Source organism: Octopus bimaculoides, chromosome 2 (genome assembly GCF_046866305.1).
Source record: "Octopus bimaculoides isolate indiv1 chromosome 2, ASM4686630v1, whole genome shotgun sequence".
NCBI lineage: Eukaryota > Metazoa > Mollusca > Cephalopoda > Octopoda > Octopodidae > Octopus > Octopus bimaculoides.
Window position 1 is genome coordinate 134,964,044 of NC_142929.1, and position 16,708 is coordinate 134,980,751.

Here is a 16,708-nt window from a genome sequence, read left to right on the forward strand (position 1 = left end):
TAAAAGCATAATTGACAGTGGTCTGATTTAAATTCTGGATGCAGAGAAGACTTAGACTGGTGATGTGCTAAGGTAGTATCTTTGCCTAATCGAACATTCTGCCCTCCTCTGACAAAACAATAAGTAAAAGAAAAAAAAAAAAAAACCCCTCAAAACTGGGGTAATTGCAAAGAACTGAAAAAATATTATCCTAATTTTTTTTCAATTTGCAGTGTGTCATAGGTTGCTGTTTAATGAAAAGATGAAACTTTTCCAAGATCATATATTTAGAATGTATGAGGTATGGTCCAGGTAATTAAATATCAATTCTCTGACAAAACACAGTAAGTTGACTTACTGTTGTTTTGTTGAAGGGTGATAGCATTTTACTTTGGAAAACACAAAAGAAGGAAATATTCTATGCTTAATTTTAAATATGAATCAGCCATGTGTTATTCTTATCAAACTTTTATATTTCCTGCAAGAAAGACGTTTGGTCTCTTGCAACAACATGATGAAAGTGTGCCATTATATGATTTCAACCTGGAAATGTATTGGAAATAACAGACAGGATAGTGAAGATAGAGTTTTCATTTTCATTCCAATTCTGCAGAATATCTCACAAACTGAGTTTGATGAAGTTGTTTAATTAAGGAAAGATTTAATCTGAACATTGCCAGCTAATGAAATAGTTGTTAGTTAAACCATAGCTCTAGTACATACTACAGGCAAACTGTGCTAGCAACAGTTTAGATCAGGGGTTCTCAACCATTTTAATCTATGGATCCCTTTGATTACTACTTTATTCTTAGCCATTGAATGTTTAAAAGCTAGTTTTATAGAAACTTCTTTCAAAATTCCTATTTTATTTATCACTTGTGTAGGCTGAATTATGTAAAAGGTTAGGGAAAGAATCCTAGCTGTTTCTTGCAATACATACCAATACATACGTCTAAAGCAAGATTTTTTCAGGGGCCCTTAAAATACTTTTGTGGACCCCTAATTTACAATTTTGTTGCATGGACCCCAGTTGAGAACAACTGGTTTAGATAGTCTTTTTTACATTTCATTTTTGAGTTTTGGGACACAATGCAGTAATGATGACAAAATAGAAATAGCAGCATCCATTTGCAAGATAAACTAGAACCTTTCAGCATAATTGATTGCTTTTTTTTTTTTTTTCAATTGTCTAAATTTACTTCTTTTAAAATCTGTAATGACAGTAATTTCTAGCACATCATATCAACACATAACAAGATGGTCACAATTCTAAAACTAGTATGTTGGGTTAAATAAAACCTTCGAATTCATATATTTTTTTAAAAACTAAAATAACAGAAAAAATGCTAAGTTGTTTTCATGAATTCATAATTAAGCTTCCTGTGTGATCTAAATTCCCTACTACTGACTTAATATTATAGTTCTTAGTATATAATGAAATAAGTTCTGTGCCCCCTGACTGGCTCCTGTGCCAGTGGAACGTAAAAAGCAACCACTACACTCTCAGAGTGGTTGGCATTAGGAAGGGCATCCAGCTGTAGAAACCTTGCCAGATCAGGTTGGAGCTGGTGCAGCCCACTGGCTTGTCAGACCTCAGTCAAACCGTTCAATCCATGCCAGCATGGAAAATGGACGTTGAATGATGATGATGCTGCATCAGATGGTTGCAAAAGATTTTAAACGATCACCTTTTTATAACCTCCACTCCCAAAAGATCATGAATAGTTCAAGTAATTACTCCAATTAAATCTTTAATAGCAAAAAGTTTCAATACAAAAGCAACAGACAATGTCTTTAAAAAAGTTTTACTTACCGGTGGCACTAAGAATTGAATTGTCCGTGATTCAAGGCCACCCCAAGTTGCCATCTCCATCATGAAACCTTTTACACATTTAAATATTAACTCAACACGTTTCAAACACCAAGAAACAGTCATTTCCTGCAACAAATACAAAATTGTATAAATTTGAATTAAAATTATCTATAATTGTAAAAATTATAATTACCTATAATTACTACCATTCTATTTATTTTCATTCTGTAATAGTTTTTTCCCCCCATAACAGCCATCTCCCATTTGTTATTTCATTGATTTTACAAAATGTCACAAAAGTTTCAATAGCTGAATATTCATATTTCAATAAAAACAAAAACTAAGAAATACACTAATAGGTTGAACTTTCTAACATCTGCCACTTCATACAACACATGGTTAGTCCTTACAACTTTTGATATAGTACACCCAATCAACTACACACATTCAATCACACGCAGCAATACACACATTATACTAATTTATCTGCAAAGCATTTACTGTTACCTTGATTACCAATAATCGATTAGAATTAATTTTTATTCAGCATCAGATGTTGTCAAAACCCTTTGAAATAATTAGTTTCATTGTGATTTTCCACCCAATGATACAGATGTTTGAGGGATGATATGTAACTAATATCCCAGTTCAAAAAGACTACGTGGAACAGTTTGAGTTCACTTGTGAAGAGTGAAGAATTTAATAGTGTTATTGGCCAACATCTGTGAGTGAGAGAGAGAGAGAGAGAGAGGGGAGAGAGAGAGAGAGAGGGGGGGGGGGGAGAGAGCTCTCTCCTCCTTACACTCACTCAAAAGAGCTCAGAACAATAGACACTTCACTCCTCATGGCAATTTAACTAAGCAAATTCTTCAACAAATATTCCTATTTACTAATTTGTTGCCTTGGATTCAAAGCCAGTCAGTAGTTAAATACTACTCCAACTAAATCTCTGTATGCACATATGTAATGCAGAGATACTGAGTCAATAATGGAGAAACACCTGGTCACCAACCTGATAAATACATATATATGTATATATATATGTATATGTACATATATATATATATATATATATATATATATATATATATATATATATATATATATATATATATATAAATAACATCATTAAACATTCATCTTCCAAGCTGGCATGGGTTGGATGATTTGGCAGGAGCTGGAAAGCCAGAGGTCTGCTACAAACTACACTGCTTATTTTGGCATTGTTTTTACAGTTGGATGCCCTTCCTAATGCCAACCACTTTACCACAACAACACAATATTTCGATTGCAATCATAATATACTACCAAGAATATTAAAGGTTTACAAGTCAATATTGTGTCTCACATTTTGTGTTAGCAGTGTGATATTCTCATTAAGTAATGGATTTTCTATGGAATTTACAGCTAGCACTATAAGTTACATTTCATATATGAATATGTCTATGTGAACAATGCCATAAAAGATAGAAAAAAATAGGAAATAATAAAACATAAAATAGAAAAAATTTACCCATTTTTCTATCTTTGATTGCATTTTTACATAGATGTACTTGTATATGAAATATCATAAAGTTCTGGTCCTGAATTCTATAGAAAATCTATAGTATATCACTTAAATATATATATATATATATATACATACAGGCACAGAATGTCTCATAATAATGAAACATATATATGTAATAAATGTGCTTATTCCTGTCAATATAACCCATCATTATGAAACACTGTGTGTGGTGTGTGTGTGCGTGTAAAAACTACTAAAGCCATCACTTGCAAGTGATTTAATAGCATGCACCATGTTTTCACTAACAGTTTTCGGTTACCTGTGTTCTTGCTATTGAAATACCCTAACTATCGTCATCATCATCATCATCATCAACAAACAACAAATAAAGAAAGGAGAAAAAAACGATTGATATATTTATACTAAGAATCAGAACCTGACTTAAAAATCAGTTAAATAAATGAGTACCTCATCTATTAGATGAGAGGCTAAGATCATAAAGACAAAAAGATTTGAGTTACTTACTTCAGTCATTTCATGTGAAAGCAGCAGCGGAATTGTAAGTGTAAGAATGTCATATCGGAAGCAGACTTTCAGGATGTTACGAAGAGATAGGATGGTGGGATGCCTGGATGTGATTTCTGGTGACCGAACACTGTCGTCTACGACCAAGTGAAACATGACATGAACTTCAGATAGATTGGAATGTTTTGTAATATATACATCTCCTGTCTGTAGTTTTGATGTTTTATCCTGGAAATAAGAATCATTTGTTAATTTTTTTGGAATCTAATCCGATAACTAGGATGGAGTATTTACATGAGATACTCATTCAGTAAACTGTTTCCAAAGTGGATTTCATTGACACACATTAATTCTGGTCTTAGATCTATCATGAGCCTACATGCTTATAGGCCAGTACCTATCCTGGTTCCCATAACATATGTAACCAGAGCTACAACACTTACCCCTGAATAGAACACCAGTCTATCACAGTGTTAATTCCCTGTTGTTCTTCGTACTCATTTTTTCAGTTGAATGAACTGGAGCATGGTGAAATGAAGTGCTTCGCTCAAACACACAATCTGCTACCCAATCTGGATGTCATAAGTCCAGCACCCTAGCCACTTGGCTATGTGTCTTCATTAATGCAAACATGAGGATTAATTCTATAGACTGTAATCTCATTTCTACAAAACCAGATGGTTTCATTAGTCAAAAGAAATATTACTGAGCCGGCAGAACCATTACCACACCAGACAAAATGTTAAGCAACATTTCATCCATCTTTATGCCACAAAAGTTCAAATGCCATGAAAGTCACCTTTGCCTTTCATCCTTTTGGGGTCAATGAAACAAGTACCAGTCAAGCACTGGGGTTCATGTAATGACCAGCCCCACTCTTCAAATTGCTGCTTTTGAGTCAAAATTATTATAATTTCATAATTATATATAATGATAATTGCAGATGGTCACTTTGAAAGAGCTTCTAATAACCAACAAAATGTCAGCAACTCAGACATAAAGAAAATATATTGGAGTCAACTCAACTGGATTTACATCCTAAATATTTGTAGCAATTGCACCAGTTGGAGTGTTTGCAGAAATGGCAAAGCATCAAACAGCATTCTGCACAATACTTGACTTTTGTTTTATGCTCTGAGTTCAAATCCACCACCACCACTGCCAGGCTTGACATTGTTTTACATTGTCTTACTTGGGAGAAGGGTTTAATAAAATATGTATGGAGCAGATACTGGAGTCAATGTGAATCTGTGATGCGCCAATGTAAAACAAACAGAATTGTTAGAATGCAGGAAAAATTGCATTGCAGAATTTCTTCCATTTCTTTACATTCTGAGTTCAAATAACGCCAATGTTAATTTTGCTTTTCACCCCGCTTGGATTAATAAAATAAGGCACAAGTCAAGTATTGGAGCCAATGATATTGCTTACACTTTCTTTTCCCTGAAAATTGCTGGCCTTGTGCCTAAATCATCATCACCATTATTATTATTATTATTATTATTATTATTATTATTAAGGTGGCAAGCTGGCAGAATCATTTGCATGCCAGGCAAAATGCTTAGTGGCATTTCGTCCGTCTTTACATTTTGAGTTCAAATTCCCCCATGGTTGACTTTGCTTTTCATCCTTTTGGGGGGTCAATAAAATAAGTACCAGTTGAACACTGGGGTCGATGAAATTGATTCATCCCCTACCCCAAAATTACTGCCCTTGTGACAAAATTTGAAACCATTATTATTATTATTATTATCATTATTATTAAGGTGAATCAATGAAATTGTTAAAACATTGAAAAATGATTTGCAGTATTTGTTCCATCTCTTTACATTCTGAGTTTCAATCCTGCCAAAGTTAACTACCTTTCTGGGGTTGATTTAATTCACACCCAAACTCCCCTTAATATTGTTGGCCTTATGCCTAACTTAGAAGTCATTATTAATGGCTTCTAATTTAGTAATGATTCAGTATTGTTATCATTATTATTATTATTTGAACAATAATATGTTTATTACCTGACCATCACTGTTGCTGCTGCCAAAACTTTTGACACTTGTTGATTCAACTGCTTCTGGATCAGAAGACTTTCTCAGCATACTCCAGTCATTAGCTAAACTGATCTGAGATTCTATTAGGGCAAACTGCTGCTCCAGATCAAGAAAATGGAAATCTGTTGCTTGATCACACACACGAGCAAATTCTAAGTAAAAATCATGATTAAGGAGATTAGAAAACAACAAAATCTAAAAGGTCATGTACATGTAATGTCTCATGCATGCTTTAGTAATTCATTTTTCCATGGCTTTTTAAAGACCCTTTAGAGACCAGTATTCTTTCAGCCAATTTGACTGTATAAACAGAACTTAAAATCTTTCACATTCTTTTCTTCAACAGACCTCAGTACTACAATTTCCTATTCATTTCAACTAGTTTAAATAACAAGACATATTGAAGCTTTCCTGCTCATTACATATTCTATTTATGTCAGCAACGTTATCTACTTTCATTACATATGACACTCTAAAGGAACTTTAATTCAAAGTAGATACAAATAACACTATTTCTACAATTCTGAATTACATATTAGACTTTACAAACAGAGATATACATATAGATATATATTCATCATCGTCCATGCTGGCATGGGTTGGACGGTTTGACCATGGCTGGTAAGCTGAGGGGCTGCCACAGTCTCCAGTATGAGTTGACATGGTATCTATGGATAGATGCCCTTCCTAACACCAACCACTCTGAAAGAGTAATGGGTGCTTTTGTGTGTCACCAGCATGGGTGTCAGTAGTGTGACACCAGTATCTGTCACAACTATGATTTCACTTGGCTTGATGGGTCTTCTCAAGCACAGTCTATCGTCAAATGTCTCAGTCACTAGTCATTGCCTCCAACATTTGAAGATCATACTTTACCACCTCATCCCATGTCATCCTGGGTTTCCCTCTTCTACAACTTACCTCCACTGTTAGAGATTGAGACACTTCTTCACACTGCTGTCCAAATTCATACACGTCACATGACCATACCAACGAATTCGTCTTTCTTGCACACCACATCTGATGCCTCTTATGCCTAACTTTTCTCTCAAGATACTTACACTTAGTCGTACATGCACACTGACACTGCACATCCAGTGAAGCATACTATATTCATTTCTTTCAAGCCTACACATGTCCACAGCAGTCACAGCTGAGGACATATATATATATATATAAGATCAGGCCTCCAAATAAAATATATGAGATAGACGAAAGATGGAAGGGATACTGGGAGCTGGCCACGGATTTGGGAAGTCTAGCAATTTTTCCACTTATAAAAACAACAAAAAGACCAGACGTAGTCATATGGAACACAGAACAGAGAATAGGGATCTTGCTAGAACTGACAGTACCATGGGAAGAAAACATCGACAATGCAGAGAAACGAAAGGAGAAGAGATATGAAAAACTAATCGAAGAGTGCAGAGAACAGGGATGGACTGTCGAGTACTACGATTTGGCAGTGGGGGCAAGAGGCTTCATTGAAAGAAAGTTGACAACGCTATTCAAGAAAAGATTTGCGTTTTCAAACTCGGAACTGAGAAAACTGATAAGGAGGATACAGGAGGCGGTCGAAAAAGCCAGCTTCTATATATGGCTGAAGCGGGAAGACCGAATATGGCTTGAAAGTCATAACATGTCTAGGTGAGACAGGCTGACACTGAAGTGGCTTCGCGCCCTCCATTGTCAGTTAAAGTTCAGACAGTGTCATGTGACAACTTGCTGGGGCTACTTGTTGGAGCCTAGCAGCGGGAAGTTTAGACAATGTCATGTGACAACTTGCTGGTGCTGCCTACTGGACCCTAGCAGCGGGAAATTTAGACAGTGTCACGTGACAACTAGCTGGGGCTGCCTGCTGGAGCCTAGCAGCAGATATAAAAAGGGGAACTTGACATGACGATCAGTCGGACGCTGACACTCATTGATGCTGCATCGAAGAGGCCAGGGAATAGAAGAAAGAAGACATACACCCAACACCAGAGCTGAAGACACCTCCGAAAGGAGGGGCCCCGCCACGTCAAAACGGTAGAGGAGTAGGGGCCGAAACCAGACGTGGTTCCTCCTGATGATGTCTTGAGCTAACTGGATCCTATAAAGGAGCTGTTGTGGTAGCAGACCATGAAACATGGTTGAAATTCCTCCTATATATATACCAGCAGTATTCATTTTGAGGGTCTATTATATATATATATATATATATATGTCATCATCATCATAACATCCACTTTTCTATGCTTACATGGGTTAGATAAAACTTGTTGAGGCAGATTTCCCATGGCCAAATGCTCTTTCTGTCTCTAAGCAAGCTAATATTTCCCCATGGCTAAATATGTTTACACAGAATAATAGCAATAAATGATATTGCTTATATGATAGTGTCACTCATTTACAATTATCACTCGATCTCAACACAAGATGACAAAACATACATACAAAGACACACATATACATATGTGCATACACACATCTATCTATCTATACATACATACATATATATATATATATATATATATAAGCAATGTTAAATCTCTGAACGAGGTATATATATAGAAATATATACATATACACAATGGGCTCCTTTCAGTTTCCATATACTAAATCCACTCATAAAGCATTGATTGGCTCAGAGCTACGGTAAAAGATATATGCCCAAGGCACCATGTAGTGAGACTGAACCTGAAACCATGTGCTTGAGAAGCAAACTTCTAAACCACATAGCTATCCACATACATAAGCATTTTCTACAAATCATTTATGTAAATCTTGCTTATATTATTAATGTTATTTTAAACTTGATACTTATCTCTGCATACATTTCTATCTAACTCAAACATGCTACATCACCAACTTTTTGGAAGAACACCTCTTTAAGCTATTTTGTATTATAGTGTCATGAAGCTGACAAAGGCATTCACTTTTGGAGAGATAAAGAAAATAAAAGAGAACTATTATAATCAATTTATTGTTATTATTTATGTACATCTGTATTTTCTTCAGAAGTAACGAATTCAAGAGCATATATATATATATATATATATATATATATATTCAAGAGCATATATATATATATTACAGATGGAAGAAATAGAATTTAACACATGAAGCTGAATATTTGTATGTATGTGTGTGTGTCTATTATTTATTAGTTGTGGGGCGCCGTAAGTGACTTTAAATCTTTGAGTAACTTGTGTAGCATCACAGCTAATGAATAATATATTGTGTGTGTGTGTGTGCACTAATTATTTGTATATCATATATATATATATATACACACACACACACCACTTGTCAGTGATGATGTGTACAAATGTGTGGGGGTGGGGGTGTATATGTGTGTGTGTGTATATATATATATATATATATATACACACACACACACATTTGTACACATCATCACTGACAAGTAATCAGTATGATATACAAATAATTAGTGCACACACACACACACACACACAAATATTCAGCTTCATGTGTTAAATTCTACTTCTTTCATTTGTTATACCAAATGTCTATGAGTGTATACACACACACATATGTATACCTGTATTAATTTGCATAAGTGATGATAATTTACCAATACTAATTTATGAGCTGCAAACAACAGATGGTGTCCTTTGTTTTGTTGTATTTTTGTAATTTCTAAAGGTATGACATTTGTGCTGAGTTGGCAGAACTGTGAAACCATGGACTAATTACCATGCTGTTGTTACAATTCCCTACTTAATTCTGAATTCAAATCCTGCTGGAAACAACATTGCTTTTTGACCATCTATAAAATAAGAACTAATAACAATGTACTAAGCATGACTGAATCAACTATATCCCTCTCTTTTAAATACTAATTTTGTGCATAGACAAAATAAATCATTGGGATTTCTTCCATTAGCATTTTTGTTTTATGTCAATTTTTCTGTGCTGGCATAAGTTAAAACAGTACTGGTTTCAGGCCATGTTTTTAAGGACGGGTGTTCTTCCTGTTGTCCACCTTTACTTTTTTATACAAATTGTTCATTGTTTAACATCCGCTTTCCATGCTAGCATGGGTTGGAAGATTTGACTGAGGACTGCTGCACTAGGCTCCAATCTGATTTGGCAGAGTTTCTACAGCTGGATGCCCTTCCTAACACCAACCACTCCGAGAGTGTAGTGGATGCTTTTATGTGCCACCGGTACGAAGGCCAGTCAGGTGGTACTGGCAACGACCACGCTCAAAATGGTGCTTTTTACGTGCCACCTGCACAGGAGCCAGTCCAGCGGCACTTGCAACAACCTCGCTCGAATGTTTTCTAACGTGCCACCGGCACAAGTGCCAGTAAGGCTTCGCTGGTAACGATCACACTCAAATAAAGTTTTTATTCCACTACTTTGAGCATGGACATGTGTGCATGAATGCATATATGTGTGTGTGTGAGTGTGCATGAGTGAGCATGCATGTGTATGTATGTGTGCAAACATGTATGCATGTATGATTAGATTTCAGTTAGCTTTTTCTCCCTTTTTCCACTGTTACCACCTCAACTAGCACTTGTCCCAATTTCTTTCATTTCTCCCTCTTTCTACCTATCTATCATGCCTGCCATTTGCTGTCATCTCCATGATCACAATAACAACAGACAACTAATGTTTCCAGTGTTCACTAACAAAAATTGTGGAATTTCCCTGAGTATTTTTAGAATTTCTGAATTTAAGTACTTGTAGTTTTCCTTACACATCAATTTTATTCACCACTGTGCAATTAAAATCACTGTCACCCTCTCATAAATTATTAATATACTCAGGATGAATGATTAAGTCTATCAACGTAGCATGGAAAGAGGATGTAACAGAATATGTGTATGAGTACTACAGACAGAGTTTAGTTGTTTATCAAATTAGCAATATGTACTAATTACATAATTAGTAATGCATAATTAGTACTTTACTATTGGTATTTCAAGATTTTTTTTTGTCATAGCAGGACAAATAATAAGCATGTATGAGTGTGTACATATGTGGGTATGAGTGTGTGTGTATGCGTTTGTGTGTGTGTACACAATGAAAATATATGTGCATGCATATATATGCACACACACACACACATTTGGATATTTAGGTGTGTGTGTGAGTGTGTGTGTGTGTATGTGTATATATATATATATATATATATATATATATATATATATATATATATATATACACACACACACACACAAATTATATATGTATGTCTACTTAAGTGCTTTCCTGAACAGAAGCGCATCATTCAAGCACTGATGGAGCTTTGTGAATAAGAGTAACACTTGCTCGTGGTTGCAATGTATTCGTACCTGACCTCCTGACATGGTTGTAAGCTAACAAATGTAATTATGTCACACAATACTCGAGCGAGATCGTTGCCAGTGCCCCTGGACTGGCTTGTGCGGGTGGCACATAAAAGACACCATTTCGAGCGTGGCCGTTTTCGTGCGGGTGACACGTAAAAGCACCCACTACACTCTCTGAGTGGTTGGCGTTAGGAAGGGCATCCAGCTGTAGAAACTCTGCCAAATCAGACTGGAGCCTGGTGTTGCCATCCGGTTTCACCAGTCCTCAGTCAAATCGTCCAACCCATGCTAGCATGGAAAGCGGACGTTAAACGATGATGATGATGATGATGAATACGGTTATTTTATCTGTAAGTCAAAACATACCTCGTTTGATGCCAGTGTATGAATTTAGTCGATTATCAACCAAGAACACCAATCCACACAAGTTATTTGAATATAATGACATAGCAGTCTGCAAACGCTGCGGTTCAGGAATTATCACACCACTGAAAGTAAAATCCAGACAATAAATAACTGATTGCAACACAACTTCATTTTATATTTGCAGCAAACCTGCAACACTAATTCAGTAACAAACTGTTGCTTGACTCTTTATCATTTACATTACTCTGTCAAATGTAATGCTTATTTATTCACATTGTTTTGAATTATTCATGCATTATCATGTAGCTTTTTGATGACATGATAATCTATTTTTAAAATGACTCTGTAAGATAGTGAGAGAAGCCAGACCTGGTCAGTTTTAACATTAAACAGGGAGAATATTTTAGCCAGACACAGCTGGTATAAATGTAAAGGGTTAACATTGTCTCTTAGTGAAACTAAAAACCAAGGTGTCTAACCCTTTTTCATACCGCCCAACCTGAGACTGCCATTGGTTCAATGATATGAACTTTTTTGATTTAAAATAATCCAAGTTAAATCCTTCTCTCAAAATTTTATGAAGATTTAAGTTCTAAAAATTAGTTTAAAATGAGAAAGTTATTTTGCTAAATTTTTCTACATTAATCGAAACAAAGGCAGTACATTTCAACAGAAAAATGGTAACAAAAAAGTTAAACTGCTGAAAGCACAAGTATTAAGCAATCATTTATTTTACATCTAGAATTAAGTATTAAATCAGTTTTCAATTATAGGTAATTTATTTTGTAAATATTGGTTTTATTACAGTTACTTATAAGAATGTTGGACATTGAATGAAGAAGATAGACTAGATTTGGTGATGGTGGCTGGAATGAGATGTACATGGAACAGATTCTGAGAAGTGATGTGCAATTGAGAAGGGGAGCACTACTGAACTGAAATAAAAGGCATATTCTGCAAGTGTGAGTAGTGCTGACTTATAAGAGTGAGACATAGATAATGAATATGAAGCAGCAGAGAAGGCTGGTAAGAACTGAAATAAGAATGGTTTGGTGGATGGGTGGAGTATCACTGAAAGAGAGGAAGGCAAATAATGAAAAACAGATAATGATGGAAATAGAGCCAGTAACAGATGATGTGAAAAAAAAAAGGGATGAAATGGTTAAGTCATGTGCTGAGGAAGGATAAATGTGAATGGGTGAGAAAAGAGATGAAACAAATATGGAAGGAAGTAGAGGATGGAAAAGACTTAGAAAGACACGAGTAAAGACAATGGAAGAGGAAATGAGAACAAGGTCTTGGTGAGGGATCTAGAGGATGGAGAGCACCATCAGAAGACATCCAAAGCTCCCACGTTTTATCAAGGAAAAATAATTTTTAAATGTTTGTTGTTGTATCTGGTGTCAGAGCTGGCTGTGTTGATAAGCTGCTACAGATCAACCAGACAAAAGATCCCATCCAAGCCATATGTCTTTGAGCAAAGTACTTTTAATTTTTCCTCAGTTCATTCCATCTGGCTGAAAATGATTTCTATTTTTGGCACAAGGCCAGAAATTCTGAAGGTGAGCGAGTTAGTCAATACCAATGACCCCAGTACTTGACTGGTACTTTATTGTAGTGACCCCAGAGGGATGAAAGGCAAAGTTGACTTCAGCAGGTTTTGAACTCAGAACATACAAGCATTTCAGGACAATTACCCGCCTAAGACAATTCCTCCCGATGATAACTACCCCCTAGGACAATTACCCCCCTTAATTAATTACCCACTCTCCAGTATATTAAGAAGTTTTAATTCATCATCTAAAAGTGCAAATTATATGCAATTCCTCGCAAACATCGTATCACATGTTTTCACAATTGCTAACTACAGCATTAATATGGGGTGAAACATCTAAATATTTCTTTCTTGATGGCTGTTTAGCAAAACCCGTCAAGGATTGAGTCATAAGTATTTGTTGTAATGCTTTCTCTCTTATGATATATTTTAAAAACTTCCAAATGATTGGGTGGCAACAACCAGCATTTAATTAAAAAAAAAAAAACTCCTGTGCCACCCTTCCACAGCATTGTTTGTTCTTGGAAGTTCATCCAACGTTCTGTTGCACATATTCCAAAGATCCATTCCAAACACTGGTTCTCGCTGTCTTCCTCTTCGACATGGGTGTCCTAAGTATGTATCCTCCAAGTCATCTTGCAAGGGATATGTTTCTGGTGGGAATATTTCACATAGGGTTTCAAAAGTTTTTTCAACATCGAAATAGGAACAAAAGCTAAAGCTGCTATCATTCTCATAAAGATTGAAAACTTTTTATCGTTTTGGTATTGCTGTTGAAATCCATGAAATTGAATGTTCTTACAGATGCTTTGGCTAAAGTGAAAAAAACAACCATTTATCTCAGCTTGTGGAAATGCCAAATGTAAACTATTAATCATGGCTTTTTCAAAATCTACCATGATAGTTTTGGGTGCTAAATCTTGTTTCAATGATTTTAGCGACTCCAGAAAATTTGTATAAGTAGTTTTGGCTTTTATCAGGTAACAGAGCGTAAATTAAGGGCACTGGTAAAAAAAATAGCGGCTTATACACTGGAAAATATGGTACACATCGAGGGTTAACTGCTTAGGGGTAATTGTCCGGGGGGGGGGGGGGTAAATGTCCCAGACTCAGAAGAAATACTACAAATCTTTTTTCTGATGCCAGCCCACCATTCTATGGATGATCCATAAGCCTTCTATTATCTTGCAAAGCTGAGTTCAAATATCTACAAAGAGATTAATTGAAAGAGGTTTCAGTCCCACCATGCCAATTTGCTCTATAAAATTTCACATCGTTTCCTTTATAGTCTAAGCATCAACTCACCAATTCTGTTTACTGACCAGAGAAACATGTTAACCAATACAGATCAAGAAAGTCAAATCAGTATTTGAATTTACTCTACACACACACACACACACATTCATGCCTGTATGTATGTAAATACAAATCAAAACCAATAACCCAAATCAACTGTTTACCAGAGGTTTACATCACCCTGATCCAACAAACAACTAAATGTCAGTCAAATACTACACTGATACATTTACTCAGTCTTTTAGCCTTTAGTTTATTGAATGAATGAATGAAATAAGAAAGGAAGGAATAAAGGAATATGCTCAGCCTCATGGGTGACGCTTGGGGGCCTCAGGCACAACTACCACTCCTTGTCACATATTGTGGTCTCAAACACTCTGCCAGGGCCCACCCCATTCAGTTCTTTATATCACCACTCCATTTTCTTCTCTGTCATTTGAAAGCCTGTTTTCCATCCACCAGCTATTGAGGATGTAGACACAAAAATTCTGGACCTTCATAATGAGACCAAAATATTGCAATTTTTACCATCTGACCATCATCACTAACTTTTCTTCTGCACCCAATTCCTCCAGAGTTAAAGCATTCATTTGACAGGTCACCCAACTGATTTGCAGTGTTCAACAGTAACACATCATAGTTTATTAGGGAGCTTAAATGTAATATTTATACAGAATATGTTGGTTCGGTTGACTCACATAGTCACCAACATCACTATCATCAATTTTAAATATAACATAATTCACAGGAGACCAGCGTATGCAACACCATTTAGTGCTACATACATTACCAAGTGAAGTTATTAATACTCAAATGAGTTTTTTTTAATTATTGTCTCAGAAATTCCATATTTTTTCACAAATGAGATTTTAAACAGTTTGAGTGAAAACAAAGTACCCCTAAACTGAACAGATGTATATGTGATCATATCATAGAAGCAGCATATAAAGAAAATTAAACTATAGAACTATAGAAATATTACAAAAGCTTGTTTAAAACAGGTACACAGCTTGTAAACCACATGCATTACCAAATCAGCTAATATTTCTACATAGTAAGGTGGCAAGCTGGCAGAAATGTTAGCACACCATCTGACTTTACGTTATGAGTTCAAATTCTGCCAAAGTCAACTTTGCTTTTGGGGTTGATAAATTAAGTACCAGGTGTGTGCTGGGTCGATCTAACTGACTGCCCCCCCTTCCCCAAAAATTTCGGGCCTTGTGCCTAGAGTAGTAAAGAATATTTCTACAAAGTTAGATATGTTTTTGCAGGATATTGGAGACAAGTGGCATTGCTTGTATGACAGTGATGCTCTCGACTATCACATGATGACCACACACACGTGCACACACAAACATGTACACACACACACATACACAAAACAGTTTCTGTTTTCAAAATCTACTCACAAGGCTTCTGTCAGCCTGAAGCTATAGAAGAAATTTACCTTGCCCAAAGAGCCATGCGGTGGGACTGAACCTAGAACCATATGGTGGGAAGCAAACTTCTTAACCAGAGCCATGCCTGCATCTCATGTTCTCCATATGATGCATGAGTATGTATTAACAAAATTTAAACCTTTTAGTAATTATAATATGTCATTGAAAATTCTCTTGATATTTACAAGTCTGCATGCTCTAAACCAAAAGAAAAAAAAAAAAAAAAGAGTCCGAAACATTTCTGAGCACAAAGACCATTAAAATTAAAGTGATCATTAGATGGGACTGTAATCATTGTTGAAAAGTCTCAATTAGACATTTGGACTCATCCACCAAACCATTCTTATTTCTGTTCTCTTCACAATTATAATAGCCTCTATTCCTTGAAGATGGATGGGTGCAGGACAGTTTTCTTCAGATATTCCTATGCTACTTGCTTCTCTTCCTCACATCACTTTCTCATGTTCATCTTCATTTCTCCTCCAGGCCCTGTACTAATCACTATCTCCAGTTCTTTATTCCCAGAACATTAACCCTCTAGAATTCTCTCCCTGCTCATCATGTCTTTCCCACAGGTATTGACTTTCAAAGGTTCAAGACAAACATTTATGAAACAAATTTCACCAGGCTAGGAGGGCCAGCAAAAGCCCTTTTTTCTAGACTGAACAATTAAAACAAAACAAAAAAGAATACCATTCACAGTCATCTACATTTTGTTCAGTCTTGATAATCCCAACAAACTAAAGGCAGTATCCTTTCCTAGTTACACAAACATGTCATTCGATACAATATTGCAAAACCAGCAAACAGTAATAAAATATTTTATTTTAAGAAAAAAAATTTTGTCTATGGAACACAAGAAATAGGACAG

The 16,708-nt window shown here is 35.7% G+C and overlaps 1 protein-coding gene across 2 annotated transcripts in view; it reads right to left on the reverse strand.

The window, feature by feature from the left end:
• Positions 1-16,708, reverse strand: part of LOC106880132 (FERRY endosomal RAB5 effector complex subunit 3) — a 147,675-nt gene that overhangs the window by 2,222 nt on the left and 128,745 nt on the right. For both annotated transcript variants that reach the window (XM_014929955.3, XM_014929954.3), the window contains 4 exons: positions 11,548-11,669; positions 5,843-6,027; positions 3,828-4,055; positions 1,793-1,918 (listed from right to left, as the gene is read on the reverse strand). In XM_014929955.3, the coding sequence (XP_014785441.1) occupies positions 1,793-1,918; positions 3,828-4,055; positions 5,843-6,027; positions 11,548-11,669 (661 nt within the window). The remainder of the gene's footprint in view (positions 1-1,792; positions 1,919-3,827; positions 4,056-5,842; positions 6,028-11,547; positions 11,670-16,708) is intronic.